At 44.6% G+C, this 16,778-nt stretch overlaps 1 protein-coding gene across 6 annotated transcripts in view; it reads left to right on the top strand.

The window, feature by feature from the left end:
* Positions 1 to 16,778, top strand: part of NELL1 (neural EGFL like 1) — a 1,046,196-nt gene that overhangs the window by 88,573 nt on the left and 940,845 nt on the right. The window contains exon 1 of one of the 6 annotated variants that reach the window (XM_044943465.2): positions 12,864 to 13,050. The exons of the other annotated variants lie outside the window; for them this stretch is intronic. Coding sequence (XP_044799400.1) covers positions 12,936 to 13,050 — 115 coding nt within the window. The 5' untranslated portion in view covers positions 12,864 to 12,935. Of the gene's footprint in view, positions 1 to 12,863; positions 13,051 to 16,778 lie in introns of those variants that run through there. 6 annotated transcript variants of the gene reach the window in all.

The following is a 16,778-nucleotide window of genomic DNA, read 5'->3' as shown; positions in this document are numbered from 1 at the left end:
CCTCTTGATGAAAGTGAAAGAGGAGAGTGAAAAAGTTGGCTTAAAGCTCAACATTCAGAAAACTAAGATCATGGCATCCAGTCCCATCACTTCATGGCAAATAGATGGGGAAACAGTGGGCGACTTTATTTTTCAGGGCTCCAAAATCACTGCAGATGGTGATTGCAGCCATGAAATTAAAAGATGCTTACTCCTTGGAAGGAAAGTTACGACCAACCTAGACAGCATATTAAAAAGCAGAGATATTACTTTGCCAACAAAGGTTCGTCTAGTCAAGGCTATGGTTTTTCCAGTAGTCATGAATGGATGTGAGAGTTGGACTATAAAGAACGCTGAGCGCCAAAGAACTGATGCTTTTGAACTGTGGTGTTGGAGAAGACTCTTGAGAGTCCCTTGGACTGCAAGGAGATCCAACCAGTCCATTCTAAAGGAGATCAGTCCTGGGTGTTCATTGGAGGGACTGATGTTGAAGGTGAAACTCCAATACTTTGGCCACTTGATGCGGAGAGCTGACTCATTTGAAAAGACCCTGATGCTGGGAAAGATTGAGGGCAGGAGGAGAAGGGGATGACAGAGGATGAGATGGTTGGATGGCATCACCGACACAATGGACATAGGTTTGGGTGGACTGCAGGAGTTGGTGATGGACAGGGAGGCCTGGCGTGCTGCAGTTCATGGGGTCGTAAAGAGTCGGACACGACTAAGCTACTGAACTGAACTGAACTGAGACCATTTTATATGAAGGACTCGCGCATCCATGGATTTTGTTATCTGAAGGGGTCCTGGAACCTATTCCCCATGGATACCAAGGAACTACTGTATTTATTTCTTGTTAATTTCCACAGAGCTTCAGCTCAGTGTTCCCCTAAAAGAGCTAACCTAGAGCCTTATCAAAGAAGCCCACACAGTGATGCTTTGGCACTGAATTCTCTTAATGCTGTTGCTGCTGCTGCTAAGTCGCTTCAGTCGTGTCCGACTCTGTGCGACCCCAGAGACAGCAGCCCACCAGGCCCCACCGTCCCTGGGATTCTCCAGGCAAGAATACTGGAGTGGGTTGCCATTTCCTCGTCCAATGCACGAAAGTGAAAAGTGAAAGTGAAGTCACCCAGTTGTGTCCGACTCTTAGCGACCCCATGGACTGCAGCCTACCAGGCTCCTCCATCCATGGGATTTTCCAGGCAAGAGTACTGGAGTGGGTTGCCATTGCCTTTTCTTAATGCTACTCATGGCTTGTTCTCCACCCTACCCCACTTTATCAAGATATGATTAATATGTAACTTTGAATATATTTAAAGTGTGCAGTATGGTGACTTGCTGTATGTGCGTATTGTGAAACGAGTACAATGAAGTTAGTTAGTACCTGTTAGCTCACATAATTACCATTGTGGTGTGTGTGGGTGGTGAGAACATTTAAGGTCTCTCTTAGCAAGCAGATCTTAGAAGCTTTCATCAAAAGAAAAAATTTATAAGTATGTGTGCCGATGGATATTTTTGTGACAATTGTTTTGCAATATTTACAAATATCAAATCATTTTGTGGTATACCTGAGACAAATGTGGTAGTTGTATGTTAATTATATCTCAGTAAAAAGAGATCTACTCTTGCAGCAACTTTCAAGTATGTCATGCCGTATTGTTAACCATAGTCACCATGCTGTACCTCAGATCAGCAGAACTTATGCATCTTGTAGCTGCAAGGTTGTATCTTTTACCTCCATCTCATTTCTTCCACTCCATCCCCAGTAACCAAAATTCTTCTCTTTGTTTCTATGTAAGGTTTTTTTTTAGATTCCACATGTGAGATCATACTGTATTTGTTTTTCACCGTCTTACTGATTACACTTAGCATGGTGCCCTTAAGTTTCATCCATGTAGTTGCAAACGTCAGGATTTCCTTTTTTAAGTGACTGAATAATACTTCACTGTATATATATGTATGAATACCACATTTTCTTTCCTCATTCATTTGCTGATGGACAGAGGCTGTTTCTGTATCTTGGCTATTGTAAACAATGCTGCTGTGAACACAGAGGTGTGGATATTGCTTGAGGTGTGATTTAATTTCCTTTGGATATATATCCAAAAGTGGGATTACATGGTAGTTTTATTTGTAATTTTTTGAGGAACCGCCATACTGTTTTCCATAGTGGTTGTATCGATTTGCCTTCACATCAACAGTGCACAAAAGTTCTCTTGGTTCCACATTTTCACCAAAACTTGTTATCTCTTGCCTTTTTATTTTTATTTTTTTATTATTTTTTTAAAATACAAATTTATTTTAATTGGAGGTTAATTACTTTACAATATTGTATTGGTTTTGCCATACATCAACATGAATCCGTCACAGGTATACACGTGTTCCCCATCCTGAACCCCCCTCCCTGCTCCCTCCCCGTACCATCCCTCTGGGTCGTCCCAGTGCACCAGCCCCAAGCATCCAGTATCATGCATCGAACCTGGACTGGTGATTTGTTTCATACATGATATTATACAAGTTTCAATGCCATTCTCCCAAATCATCCCACCCTCTCCCTCTCTCACAGAGTTCAAAAGACTGTTCTATACATCTGTGTCTCTTTTGCTGTCTCACATACAGGTTACCATTACCATCATTCTAAATTCCATATATATGCGTTAGTATACTGTATTGGTGTTTTTCTTTCTGGCTTACTTCACTCTGTATAATTGGCTCCAGTTTCATCCACCTCATTAGAACTGATTCAAATGTATTCTTTTTAATGGCTGCGTAATACTCCATTGTGTATATTCTCTTGCTTTTTTAATAATAGCTCTAATGGCTTGGCAGCCCACTCCAGTACTCTTGCCTGGAAAATTCCATGGATGGAAGAGCCTGGTAGGCTACAGTCCATGGGGTTGCAAAGAGTTGGACATGACTGAGCGACTTCACTGCACTTCAGACATTACTGGGATCCATAAACCTGTGAATACCAATGGAACCATACAGTATTGGTGTGCTGTGCTGCTGTCATGCCTTCCTCCAGGATACAGGATTGATAATAACCGCAAAAATATCTATGCTTGCTCCTTTCTGTCCAAAAAGAACCTCTAGTTTTCTGTGCAACATCTCAGGAAGCCCAGGTCTTTCTGAGGGCCCTTTAGGACACCTCACCACTCAGTCTGACAGCTTCATCCACCATTGGGCATGTTCTTTTTTTTTTTTTTCCTGTTTTGACCAGTTCAGAAATCTGCTAGGAGAAGGTTCATTGTCTCCAGAACTGGTAGAATCTCTTATGAATCATTACTTCCATCCAGGGTGCTTTGCCCAGGACCCCAGGGATGCCAGTCTTCAGGGACCCAGAAGGCACTTGCTCCATTTGAAGACAGAGCTGTTCTCCCTACTTTGGCTTGGGACTCAGCCCCTTGGAGGAACAGAGCGTTCCTAGCTTTAAGTAGGAGAAAGACTCTGATTCCAGTTATTCCAAACTTTGTTTCCTGGCCCCTAATTATCACTGCTTTGCCCAGAATGCACAAAATCTCTCAGGAAAATATTTCATTTTTTCTGAGCTCTTACCTTCTAGACACAGAAGTTCAAACCTGCCCAAAGTGAATAGACATCATTTTCTACCTGCAGGCTGCCATCCTAACAGATCCTTCTTTTTTTCCTCCCCAGTTGCCTGGGGCTTCCCAGGTGGTGCTAGTGGTAAAGAACCTGCCTGCTAATGCAGAACTAAGAGAAGAGATGCCAGTTTAATCCCTGGGTAGGGAAGATCCCCTGGAGGAGGAAATGACAACCCACTCCAGTATTCTTGCCTGAAAAATCCCACAACAGAGAAGCCTGGTGGGCTACAGTCCATGGGGTTGCAAAGAGTTGGATATGACTAAGGTGACTTAGCACAGCACAGTTGCCAAACAAAAGTCCCAGAACACACAGCAGCTATATAGCTCAGAGTGGGGAGGGAGCCTCCACGTAGTAGCCACCATGCCCTCCTACACAAAGGAACGAGGAGGTCTAACACTCAAATTGGGAAATGTCAATATTTCCTGAGCCATCACTGGAATCTTTTAAGCTGGAGTATGGGTAACTCTGATGATCTTAAGTGTGTTTGATTCATCTTTTAGGTTGGTTTGGCTAGTGGGGCCTGTTTAGTTCTCAGCTACTCAGGTTATATCTAGGACACCCCTGACCAGCTGCATTCGGGGTTATGATTGGAGAGCCTGGGAAACGTTTTTGTACACACCGGTGTTGGTGCACATGTAGATGGGTCTCGTGTCCCAGATCACGAGTCTCTAGGCTTAATCTGGGAAAAGTGGATCTAATGAGTGCCGTCCTTTCACTGCCCTCACGGGCCTGGGTGGGACAAGAAGAAGGGAGATGGGGTGTGGGATGCCCCAGGCAGTGGGGCAGAGATGGAGTGCTGACTAGGGCCTGTGGTGCTAGAAGGCAGCTCCCAGACCTGTCAGTCAAGACCCTGAGGTCTGCCCCTTGAGGTCCTTTGACTTAAAAACAGGATTTCTTAGAATTTCAGGCAGTGTTGCTACTGGTGTACATGGCACTGATTTGGTCATCTCTTTATCTTCCTTTCTCTTTTAAAAAAAATGTATTCATTTATTTGGCTGTGCTGGGTCTTTGTTGCAACGTGTAGAATCTTTGATCTTCCTTGGGGCCCAGGGGATCTGTGTGTGTGTGTGTGTGTGTGTGTGTTAAAGTTGCACTGGTGATAATGGTGAGGGACAGAGAGGCCTGGCGTGCTGTAGTCCATGGGGTCACAAAGAGTTAGACACGACTGGGTGACTGAACAAGAACAACAACAACAAAAGTTGTAGCATGTGGGATCTGGGCTTCCCAGGTGGCTCAGTGGTAAAGAATCTGTGTGGTGATGCAGAAGGTGGGGTTTGATCCCTGGGTCAGAAAGATCTCCTGGACAAGGAAATGGCAACCCACTCTAGTATTCTTGCTCAGGAAATCCCATGCACAGAGGAACCTGGTGAGCTACAGTCCATGGGATCCCCAAAGAGTTGGATACAATTTAGTGACTAAACAACGAATTCAGGATCTAGTTCCCTGTCCAGGGATCGAACCCAGATCCCCTGCATTGAGAGAGTGGAGTCTTAGCCACTGGACCACCAGGAAATTCCTGTTCTTAGTTTCCTTTTGCTCCTAAACTTGAACTTTGACGTCTAACCTCGTTTGACAGTGTGTGTTGAAGATTTAAATGCTGCTGCCAGATTCCCTGGCTTTATATGGCTTCTTTGAAATATTAGGTCTGCAGGAAGGAAGGCTCATCCTGGCACCTACAAATGGGCAGCTTCTCAGAGTGCTGAACACTGCTACTGTGCCTTATCCTGAGGGAATAAACTTTTGCTTTTTTTTAAAAAATGAGCATTCATGCTGCTACCTTATTTATCTGCCAAAGATTCGGACTTATCCTGCTGTCCCCATAGCAAGTATGTCTGGCATATGAATGTGTGTGTGGGGATGTATTTGTTATCGGCACCTCACCACTGTTGCATTCCCTAATGTCATGAAGTGTCACTTGATGCTGAGATGACATTTAATGCCACCTGGCATTAGGTAAGACAACATGATTAAAGTCATTCCCTCTGAAACTACAGCCTCAATATAGTCACCACTCACTAGGCTTCGAGCTAGTTCTTTTTTTTTTTTTAATGTAAAATATTTACAGTGGATAGCTTTCATGAGTTGCTTTCCATTTCTTTGAAATAAAAGCATATGTTGACCCTAGTACTTGCAAATATCTTTAAAATATATTTTTTCGGCTTTTTATTTTATATTGGTAGAACAGTGTGATAGTTTCAGGTGGACAGCAAAGGGACTCGACCATACATATACATGTATCCATTCTCCCCCAAACTCCCCTCCCATCCAGGCTGCCACATAACCTTGAGCAGAGTTCCCTGTGCTACATAGTAAGACCCTGTTGGTTATCCATTTAACATACAGCAGTGTGTACGCTGGTTCTTGTGGGTAGAAGAAGTCACAGTTCAAGACTACCTGTTGTCTTGGAGGATCTGGGTGAAAATGAAAAAAAAAGCCTGTGAGTTTACAGTTTCCCAAAATAGTCATCACAGTGCATCTGCAAAGTACACACAAGAAATCAGCAGCATATGCGGAAGCTTTTGCATTCTGGTTTTCCTGATGATGCCAGGTTTCATTTTCTGGAGGAATGTTAGAAATGTTTCTCAGTCTCCGCTTAATCTTAGATTTTCTTGTCATGCTTCACAGATAAACCCACAAGTGGAGAAGTTTGGCAAATTGCTCATCCAGGAGGTCAACATCTCAGTTCTTCAGGTTCTAGGCAAGCAGTGGCTTTAAGCTGTTTTTTTACTCTTATTGAAACAAACTCTGGGGGAAAAAGTGTATATGGAAGGAAACTTGGATGTGAATGGTTTACTATGTTCGAACAAGATGCTCAGAGATTTGCTTGAAAAAAATGAAACCTGGAAATTTGAAGTTTGATGTCCCTGGGGCCATATGATAAATGCTGATGGTTGTGCAAGTTCCTGTCTTTTCTTTATCACGTTTATTTCTTTGAAAGACAGACCAGAATCTGAACTTGGAAGGGACCTGGCAGTCTTTTCTGGGGAGAGGAAACTTCTCGAAAGAAACATTGTGAGTGCTTTAAATATCTTTCCAGATGGGTGAATCACCTGAATGATGTTTAAGACCCACAGTCACACATTTTGCCCACTAGCCTATGGTTCTGATTGTGTCTCTTTGAGTAATATTGTTTGATGTGCTGTTTCAAGTCAGTTTCCTAGCCAACAGAGCACTCTTTGGTCTTTTTATTTGTTCCCTAATTGTTTAGAAACATCCTCATTAAGAGACAAAATAAACATGTTTTCAGGTGCCACGCTGAAGGCAGGGATTGTGGGGAGATGGGAGGGAGAGAAGGGAGAAGAGAGAATGCACGTGGTCCTTCTTTGAGATAAAAGCCCGTCCCAGAAACAAAGGCTTTTGGAATACAAAAGCTCTTTGTACACCGAGCACGTCTGCTGTTACAGATGAACCCTCTCCAATGGCTGCTATCAAACTTGTCATATTTTATTCATGAGTTGTGGTGTGCCTGGAAGAAATAAGAAAAGCAAAGCTCCAAATCATAATTATGGCATAAAAAAGATAAAATAGTTATTATTGTGACATTTTGGAAGAATTCTTAAATCTCTTCAGTAATTCATTTGAAAAAGTTGCACGGAACAGCTCGGTGTGTGGCACGTAATTTTGCTGGTCGGAGCTCCTGGGCTCAATTACAACCGGACCCACACTGACAGACTCTATGCCTACGGTGAATAAGAGCATAATTAAGGAGAGGGCAACCGTGCTGGTTACACATAAATAGAAACGCTGATGGGTATCTTTGCATTTATTATGCTTACGTGATTGCTCTGTGGTTGATCAACGTATAGTATTCCCGTGTTTTTATTTTTATCTTTTTTTAATAGACTGTGAGGTTTGGATTGTGTGGTATGCCTTGTATGGGGAGATTTCAGGGAATAGTGGCAGAAAAAGCCCACTTAAGAGTATGCCTTACACCCTTTAGGTGTTGGGGGACAGCAACAAAGCGTTTAGGAAGGAAGCTGTTGGTTTACATCATGAATTTGAAAAAGTAAGCTTAAGTGCTTTTTAAAAAAGACATGTCCTTGGTGTCCATATGTTTGTTCTACTGTGTCTGTGTCTCTATTTCTGCTTTGCAAATACAATCATCTCTACCATATATTCATTAATATCTGATATTTGTTTTTTTTTTTTCTGAGTTACTTCACTCTGTATGACAGGCTCTAGGTCCAATAAAAAATAATGTAGAAAAAGATGCCAATTTCATTGAAAAAGTTAAAAAAGGCCCACAGTTATTTCAGTGGCTTCCTCTGCTAACACAGAGCTTGGGTGCTCCTCATTTATTTCCTAATTTGATTGGGGGCAGGAGGAGAAGGGGACGACAGAGGATGAGATGGCTGGATGGCATCACCGACTCGATGGACATGAGTTTGAGTGAACTCCGGGAGTTGGTGATGGACAGGGAGGCCTGGCGTGCTGTGATTCATGGGGTTGCAAAGAGTCGGACACGACTGAGCGACTGAACTGAACTGAACCGATCCTGAGATACCTATCAACCCACTCCATCCTTATGCTCCGTATGTCTCCCCATCTTTGGCCCAAATTATTGATGGATTTAGTGTAAGCTATTTACTCACTAAGGATTTATTTTCATCATATAAGGTTCTCTCCACCTGCCCACACTGCTGGATTGTAAGTGACTTGGAGTCAGTAAGAGAAAGTCTTCCAACCATAGTTTCCGCACATGCCCAACTTGTGTGGTGTTGTCTGACTTGGCACTCAGAGAGGGAAGAAAGTGATGGTGACTAGCATTTCCCAAAACTGTTCATATAGATGAGTACATGTATTTGTCACGTGGATTCTGTGATACACGTTTCATCATTGTGTGTGTGCACACGTGCTACTCGCTATTTAATGGAGGAGAAAGTGAGCTTCAGGCTGACTGAATGACCTGTCACTCAGCTACCAACTGCCAGGACTGATGTTGGATCCTTGATCTCCTGATCCCAAATTCTACTTCCACACAGGGCTGTACTTCCCAACCTTTTTCACATCGTAGTGCACAAGGAAAATGGCTCTGTTTGTATACGACACTGGGGAGAAGACAAAGGGCTGCTCTTTTTGCCCAAAGTACTCTTCCTGGCCACACCAAGGGCTGAGAGCACCCATATCTCAGTGATACCTGTACTGAAGCCACAGCATCTGTGGAGAAGCACCTGAGTGAGCTGGGAAGACCTGTGAGAGCAGAGGATGGAGGCTTAGTGTGGGGCCTGGGTATATAGAGAATATGTGGTATTAGTACATGCTAGAGCCTTGCTGGCAGAGAAGGCAATGGCAGCCCACTCCAGTACTCTTGCCTGGAAAATCCCATGGGTGGAGGAGCCTGGTAGGCTGCAGTCCATGGGGTCGCTAAGAGTCGGACACGACTGAGCGCCTTCACTTTCACTTTTCACTTTCATGCATTGGAGAAGGAGATGGCAGCCCACTCCAGTGTTCTTGCCTGGAGAATCCCAGGGACGGGGGAGCCTGGTGGGCTGCCGTCTATGGGGTCTCACAGAGTTGGACAGGACTGAAGCGACTCAGCAGCAGAGCCTTGCTGAGGAGGGATCTTGCAGTCCCAGGTGTGTGGAGGGTCAGCCACTGAGCCTGTGCACCTTCGAGAGGATACAGCCAGCCGGTGACCCTGTGTACTGTCCTGCGTCTCCTCATTGCTGCATTCACTGCTTTGTTACCAATGGGAATGTGGGCCCTGTTGCCAGATCATTGACTTTTTTGCTGTAGATCTGGATCATTAGATGAAATCTGGGAGTTTTTGTACTTTTATTGATTCTAACACACACATAGTCACATTTTTGTTCTTTTGTAATAAATTATTGGTCTAATGACCAACAGTGTCATTGTTGATATCTTTTGGTTTTCTTGGTAGGATGTGTATAATCTTGTATCTTGTAATCAGTGACACCTTGGACTTGAAGAAATGTGGTAGGTAGGTTGGGAGAGTGGTGGGTGACATGGGGGCTAAACTAACCTTCTGCACTGTGTCTGACAAGAGGGGGCTCAGTTTATCACCTTGGACCTGGAGCCAGGAGGGTGCTCAGGACTCAATTCTCAGCAGTGGCTACTTCTCACCATCACTTGGGACACATAAAATAAATCCTGATGCCAACTCCACCCTAGATTACTTTGCTAGGTCTCTGGGGGTGAGGTACCTCAAAAGAGAAGGCCTTCATCTGCCTAGGCATTTATGAGCTGCAGGTATCGTTGGAAAGGAGAAACACAGGGTGGCTGGTACTTAGGGCTTGGCAGAGGTTTCCCTGGCAGTGGGCTTTTCACTGCGTATTTCATGCAGAAGCCAGACACAGCATCCTTTCTGGTATTAACTTTAAATCGAAGATCTCACCATAATTAGAAAGCTGCCCAGCCCGTAAGTGTGTTCTTCAGAGTGTGTGCTGGGGCCAGGGCAATCTTGGGAATGCAGCTTCTTGGACTTTTGCTTTGTTTCTTTTCTTTTTAAAAAATTTGTATTTCTTTATGGCTGTGCTGGATCTTCGTTGCTGTGCGGGCTTTTCTGAAGCTGCGGCAAGCGTGGGCTATTCTCTAGTTGCAGCGTGCAGGCTTCTTATTGCAGTGGCTTCTCTCGTTGCAGTCCAGACTTCAGTAGTTACAGCTCCCAGGCTCTAGACCACAGGCTCAACAGTTGTGGGGCATGGGCTTAGTTGCTCTGTGGCATGTGGAATCTTCCTAGATCAGGGATTGAACCTGTGTTTCCTGCATGCATAGGCAGATTCTTTACCACTGAGTCACCAGGGAAGCCCTGTTTTTTTCTTTTTAAAAATTAAAAAAAAAAATTGTACTGGCAAAGAGTTGGACACAACTGAATCAACATGGTATACATACTTGATTTATACTGTTTTAATTTCTGCTATACAGCAAAGTGATTCAGTTACACTTATATATATTCTTTTAAAATATTCTTTTCCATGATGGTTTACCATGGGATATTGACTGTAGTTCTCTGTGCTATACAGTAGGGCCTTATAGCTTATCCATTCTCTATGTAATAGTTGTTGCTGTTTTGTCACTAAGTCATGTCCAACTCTTTTGTGACCCCATGGACTGTAGCTCACCAGGTTCCTCTGTCCATGGACTTTTCCAACCAAGAATCCTGGGGCAGGTAGCCATTCCCTTCTCCAGGGGATCTTCTCGACCTAGGGATCAAACCTGGGTCTCCTGCAGTGGCAGGTAGGTTCTTTACCACTGAGCCACCAGGGAAACCCATATATAATAGTTTGTATATGCTAATGTCAACCTTCTACTCTATTCTTCCCTCAGCCCCTTCCCCATTGGCAACTGCAAGTCTGTTTTCTATGCTAGGCTTCTGCTTTGAATATTGCTTTTTTCCATATGTAACTTTGGAATCCTGTCTCTTTCAGTCTTGGAATGACTGGCTCGAGAACAATTTTTTTTTTTTTTTGAGCCCTTATCTTGAAGGTGCCTCTAAAGCTCATTTATACATCGATCAATCAGCAGGCATTAAGTGTGATTCTGCTTTGCCGCATGTGCCAGCCACTCTGCTGGGTCCTGACTGCACAAGAGGAACATGTAGGGTGCTCTCCCCTTGGGGGCCCTAGATCCAGGTGCAGGGAGGAGAGAACCAGGAACATAGTGTATTCATTAGTTCATTCAACAAATATTTATTGCACACCCAAGTGATGGGCACTGTTCTGGCTAGATGTGAGAGATGTAGCAGAGAAAAGACAGAGTCTCTCAGTTCATGAAGCTTTGGTTCCAGCAGAGATAGGGGATCACAGTGAAGAAGTATACTCATAAATTATTAACTATAGATAGTCATAGAGACTATGCAGAACATAAAATAGCAATACTTAAGAGAGAAAGAGAGGGAGAGAATTGACTCTAGGTAGGATTATGGAGAAGACTTCCTTGCAGAGATGTTATTTGAGCTGATGCCTGGATGAAGAAGTCAGCCATGCAAAGATAATGATATTATTCCCGATCACTTACATGGTTAGTGGTGAACACTTTTTAGGTGCTAGACATTGTTCTAAATTCTTTATGTTTGTTAATTCATTTCATTCTCAAAACAATCCATAATAATCCTACAAGGGAGATAGGTATTATGGGCCCAATTTTACAGAAGGGAAAACAGGTTAAATAACCCCATTATTTATATGGTCAAGGTTAGGTGCAGTAAGTGGCAAAGTTGAGAATTGAATCCAGGCTGATTTGCTCCCAGAACTGACATTTTTGGAAGAGCTGATACAAAAACCCTTGGATCAAACAAGCTGAAGGGGCACAAGGGTGGCCTGTGTGGGTGAAGGTACCAGAGGAGGTCGGAGAGCGTGGCCAAAGTAAAAGCTTGGTCTTTGTTTCAGCCCCGGCAGCAGCACCAAGCCATGCAGCGTCTTTCAGTCATTATAAGAGTTAGGGTCTTTTTTCACTTGCACTGGTGAAAAATGCAAGGACCTCCCCCCCTCCAAAGACACTTATGTCCTAATCCCCAGAACCTGTGATTGTTAATTTACATGATAAAAATAGCTTTGAAGATGTGATTAAGTGAAGGATCTTCAGGTGGGGAGGCTAGCCTGCATTATCCAGCTGGGCCCAATGCAATCACAAGCATCCCTATAAGAAGGAAACAGAGAGTTAAGTCAGGGAGAGTGAGTGATGTGCAGAAGAAGGCGGAGAGAGATGGTAAGGTGCTGCAAAACTGACTTTGAGGAGTAGGAAGGGGACGTGAACCAAGGCAAGCTGGAAAAGGCAAGGTAAGTGTATTTTCCCCTAGAGCTCCTGGAGGGTGGCAGGGTGGTCCTGCCCACATTTTAGTTTTGTTCCAGTGAAACCCATTTCAGGCTTCTGACCTCCAGAACCATAAGATTATGACTTTGTGTTGTTTTAAGCACTGAGTTTGCAGGCATATGTTCCAGAAGCAACAGGAAACAACTACAGGCAGCTATTTGAGAGTTTAAAGAAAGGAGTTGAGGTGGTTGTTAGGATGTGATTTAAGTTTGGAAAGGATTTTCTTGTTGCTCCAATTGCTACATGAGAGAAAGTCAGAAAGCAGGGGAGAAGAGGAAAGACACAGACAGAACCAAGTGGGCGTTTGGAGGCTGCTGCAGCGTGGTAGGCAAGAGGATGGAGAGTCCAGGTGGTGATAGGGGCAGAGCTCAGGGCTGGCTGGATGTGCTGGAGACACCCTGACAATAAGAGAGCAGGCAGAGGAGGGCGTGAAGGAGCCTCAGGATGGCTGCAGAGGTGGGAGGAATGCCAGAAGAATTAGGTGCCTAAAAGAGTGCCTGAAAGAGGAGGGAGAGGACAACATTGGAGGTTGCTGAGAGGTCAATTAGGTGGAGGATGGAGAACTGGCCATTGCATTTAGCAAGATGCAGAATGTAAGATGGATCACAGTGTGCGGTACTGGTCCGCGCAGCTACGGATACTGGCTGGAGTCTTTGTCCAGACCAAGTTTGTCTTACCAGGCCACAGAGAGCAGGCTCGGTAAGTACGCATTCGAATGGGTGAAGAATTTTGGAGTGAAGGGGTGGGAGAAGCCCTTTGAATTGAGGGCTCCAGAGCTTCGTGGACTTAGAGGGCTTGGGCTGGGCCTCAAGAGGAGATGGGCAGGATTTGGATAGGTGTGGAGAAGGTGGCTGGAACTCTGGGTGGGAGAAGAGTTGAGATCGCACCGCATTCATGTGCTTTGTACTCCCAGGGCTCGGCTGCGAGCACTTGTCCAAGGATCAGCTACCGACCAACCTCCACTCGTGGTGGAGGGCGGGGTTTTCAGGTCATTCGAGGCTGAGAAAAATATCTGCTGACTAAGTCAGATCACACTCAGGTAGAAAAGATTGCTTGGAAACCTACCGAGCACCCTTTGAGAAGAATTATCATGAAGATGCTATTTAATATACCGAAGGCATACTTTACTCAAGTGACTCAGCATGGTTACCCTAGGACAGGCCAGATCCAAATTATTTCCAGTGGTGATCAAAAGCCAGTTTTCTCCCAAATTGATATTTTCTTTCTTTTTTTTTTTTAAAAAAGGCTTCAGTAAATGGGGATTGTAATTTGAGCCCTTGGTTGTAGATTGCTTTTGGGAGGGCAGTTGTGGGGAATTGGTGAGAAGAATCCAGTAGTTGGAATGCAGTTGACTTTGAGTTCAGGCAAGCAGCAGCTCCAACAGTTTGTTCTAAGGGTGACATTAATGTTAAATAGGATCGGAAAACATCTCTGAAGGGGTCAGTTTTCAAGTCTGTGAGAAACCATACCAAGGGCCCTTTGCTGCACAAGTGCCCACATTTCCTGGAGCTTCTGTTCAAAGCCTGGAGTTTCAGGGGCCCAGAGAGCTCTGCTGCCCCTCCTCAGGACAGAGTTTGAAAGGCCAATAATTACTCACTTTTTCCAGGAATCGGGAAGCACGCCCAGTGGCCAACACAGATAGATAAATAGTGAGGGAGACCTTCCCAGCAGTGATTCTGGAACTAATTAGCTAACAAGGCGTGTAATTAGATTAAAACGTGTGATCTACGAGCTGACGATGTGCTTTTTAGGACAGCGAAAATAAAGGAGCTGAAAAGAAAGCATTCCACCGAGGAGTTCCAAGTTACTGTCCCTTTGAAAATATTCAGGACACTTGAAATAATAGAGCAAAGAGAACTTCTCTGGCGGCCATGCCGGCAAGTGTGTGCCCCGACAGGTGGTCAGCATCAGGCTGGGGAGGGGAAGTGCTGAGCAGAGAGGGTACCTAATTCATCACTTAGTTCTTGCTGTGTTACCTGGGGCTGGTGCTTCTCTTTGTTGTGGGAAAGATTTCCTTTTCTCTCCTTCCCACAGCATAGTGAGATGTTCCTATATTACTTTCTTGGCATGTATAGTGACCAGGTCTTCCCTACCTTAATAGACCAATTATTTCTGGAATGACCTTCTGTAGCTCTCGTCTTTTTTCCTTCCACCAAGCTGGAGAGAAAGAAAAATTAAATTAAAAAAAAAATTGCTGTATTGTGAGGCATGTGGGATCTTAGTCCCCTGACCAGGGATTGAACCCAGGTCCTCGGCAGTGAGAGCACAGAGTCTTAACCACTGCACCGCTGGGTAATTCCTGAAATCCCACATGTGAGCTTTGCCAAGCTCCCTCCCTCTCCCCAGGTGCAGACTTCTGCAATGCAGACCCCCAGTGTGGAGTCATAACCCTTTACCTCTTACCACTGGGGCCCCAATGGAGTAGATTTTACTTCTGGCCCTCCCCTCATTCCCTACTACTCATTCATTCCTTTACCTCTGTCTGAGGTAATTCTACCCTGTTGGTCCCAAGTGCAAAGTTTGTGCAGTTTCTGGGGTAAAATATTGGAAGCCACCAAAATAATTTCTCGCTGAGCGTCTCCCAGTTTGCTAATTAATATTATTTTGGTCGTTGCAGTCTTGTGAAGTTGGAACAATTTCCCAGAGGCTGGAAGTCAGACATTCATCCACAGAACCAACTAAATTCCTTGCATGTGAGAGATAAGACTGTTTCATCAGGAGTACTTTCCTGTGGTTTGATACTTAGCTTTCCTGGTGGCTCAGATGGTAAAGAATCTGCCTGTAATGCAGGAGACTGGAGTTCGAGCCCTGGGTTGGGTAGATCCCCTGGAGAAGGGAACGGCTACTTGCTCCAGTATTCTTGCCTGGAGAATTCCATGGACAGAGTAGCCTGGCAGGCTATAGTGCATGGCTTTGCAAAGGGTCAGACCTGACTGAGGTTGTGGACTTTGAAGAGGGCTTTCTGGCCTGATAAACAGGGGAGCTTGGATTCCTGATAGAAAAGTTATGTGATAAAGATACCTTCAGTCAGACACATGCTTAGAGCTGTTTGCATATCTTCAGTGAGGAGATGCTAGCTTTGTTTTGAAGCTGGAAAGAGAAATAGCCAGGGTTGTTTTCCATCAGGCTGCATACGGGCTTATCTGGAAGAGCGTTGCTTTCTGTTCACTGATGCCATAACTGTCTCTCTGCGCACAGAGCCACAGGAACTTACCTTTGAAACATTAGCTGTTCACCCTCATAATTGCTCCATCCTCTAATTTAATGAAAACCCATTAAACTGAAACAATAATTAAAATGAGACATCATCTCTGTAGGAGGTTTGCATATTAAAATCACAGTGCATTTCAATGCAGGCAGATTTTTATTCTTGAACAGCATTTGAAGCAACATGTAAAAATGATTTATAATGAATAATCATAAATTAGAGAGCTGCGGTCGAGCATGATGCCTGACTGTTTACTGTTGAGTTGGAGTAGATATGGCAAGGTCAAGGCCAGTGTAGCATTGAAAATGTCTCTCTTAAGCCTGAGAGTTGGGACTGCACAAAAGGGAACCAATCCTATTTGGGTCAGCCCCCTGCTCCAGACTTTTCAAGCAGGCTGGTGAGTGTACTTAGTATATGCGGCAGTTGAGAGTTTTGGAGGAGGAGTGCCCCTTACATAGGGGAGAGCTGGCATTGGAGTGGAGTGGAGAAGTTTAAAGATTCTTTGGGAACTGGGAATTCATACAGAAATACCCAGAAAGAGCTGAAAAGATTTTGGGCAAATTATGTAACTTCTACAAGCCAGAGATTTCTTATCCTGAAAGGTTATTAATGCCTACCTAGTGGTTTTTTTTTTTGGCGGGGGGTGGAGGGGGGGTGCGGAACTTCCCTGGTGGCTCAGACAGTAACGCGTCTGCCTACAATGTGAGAGACCTGGGTTCAGTCCCTGGGTCAGGAAGATCTCCTGGAGAAGGAAATGGCAACCCACTCCAGTATTCTTGCCTAGAAAATCCCATGGACAGAGGAGCTTGGTAGGCTGTAGTCCATGGGCTCGCAAAGAGGCAGACATGACTGAATGACTTCACTAGTGGGTTTTTGGGCTTGCCAGGTGGCGCTACTGGTAAAGAACCTGCCTGTCAATGCGGGAAATGTAAGAGATGTGGATTCCATCCCTGGGTTGGGAAGATCCCCTGGAGGGGGGCATGGCAAACCACTCCAGTATTCTTGCCTGGAATATTCCATGGACAGAGGAGCTTGGAGGGCTACAGTCCATAGGGTTGCAAAGAGTTGAACATTTTGGACACTGAAGCGACTTAGACACACATGCATGCTTGCACAATGGATTATTATGAATGTGAAATGTGATCCTGTGTGTGAACCCACTGCTGCTGCTGCTAAGTCGCTTCAGTTGTGTCCAACTCTGTGCGACCCCATAGACGGC

Source organism: Bubalus bubalis, chromosome 5 (assembly GCF_019923935.1).
Source record: "Bubalus bubalis isolate 160015118507 breed Murrah chromosome 5, NDDB_SH_1, whole genome shotgun sequence".
Lineage (NCBI taxonomy): Eukaryota > Metazoa > Chordata > Mammalia > Artiodactyla > Bovidae > Bubalus > Bubalus bubalis.
This window is presented reverse-complemented; position numbering and strand designations above follow the sequence as displayed.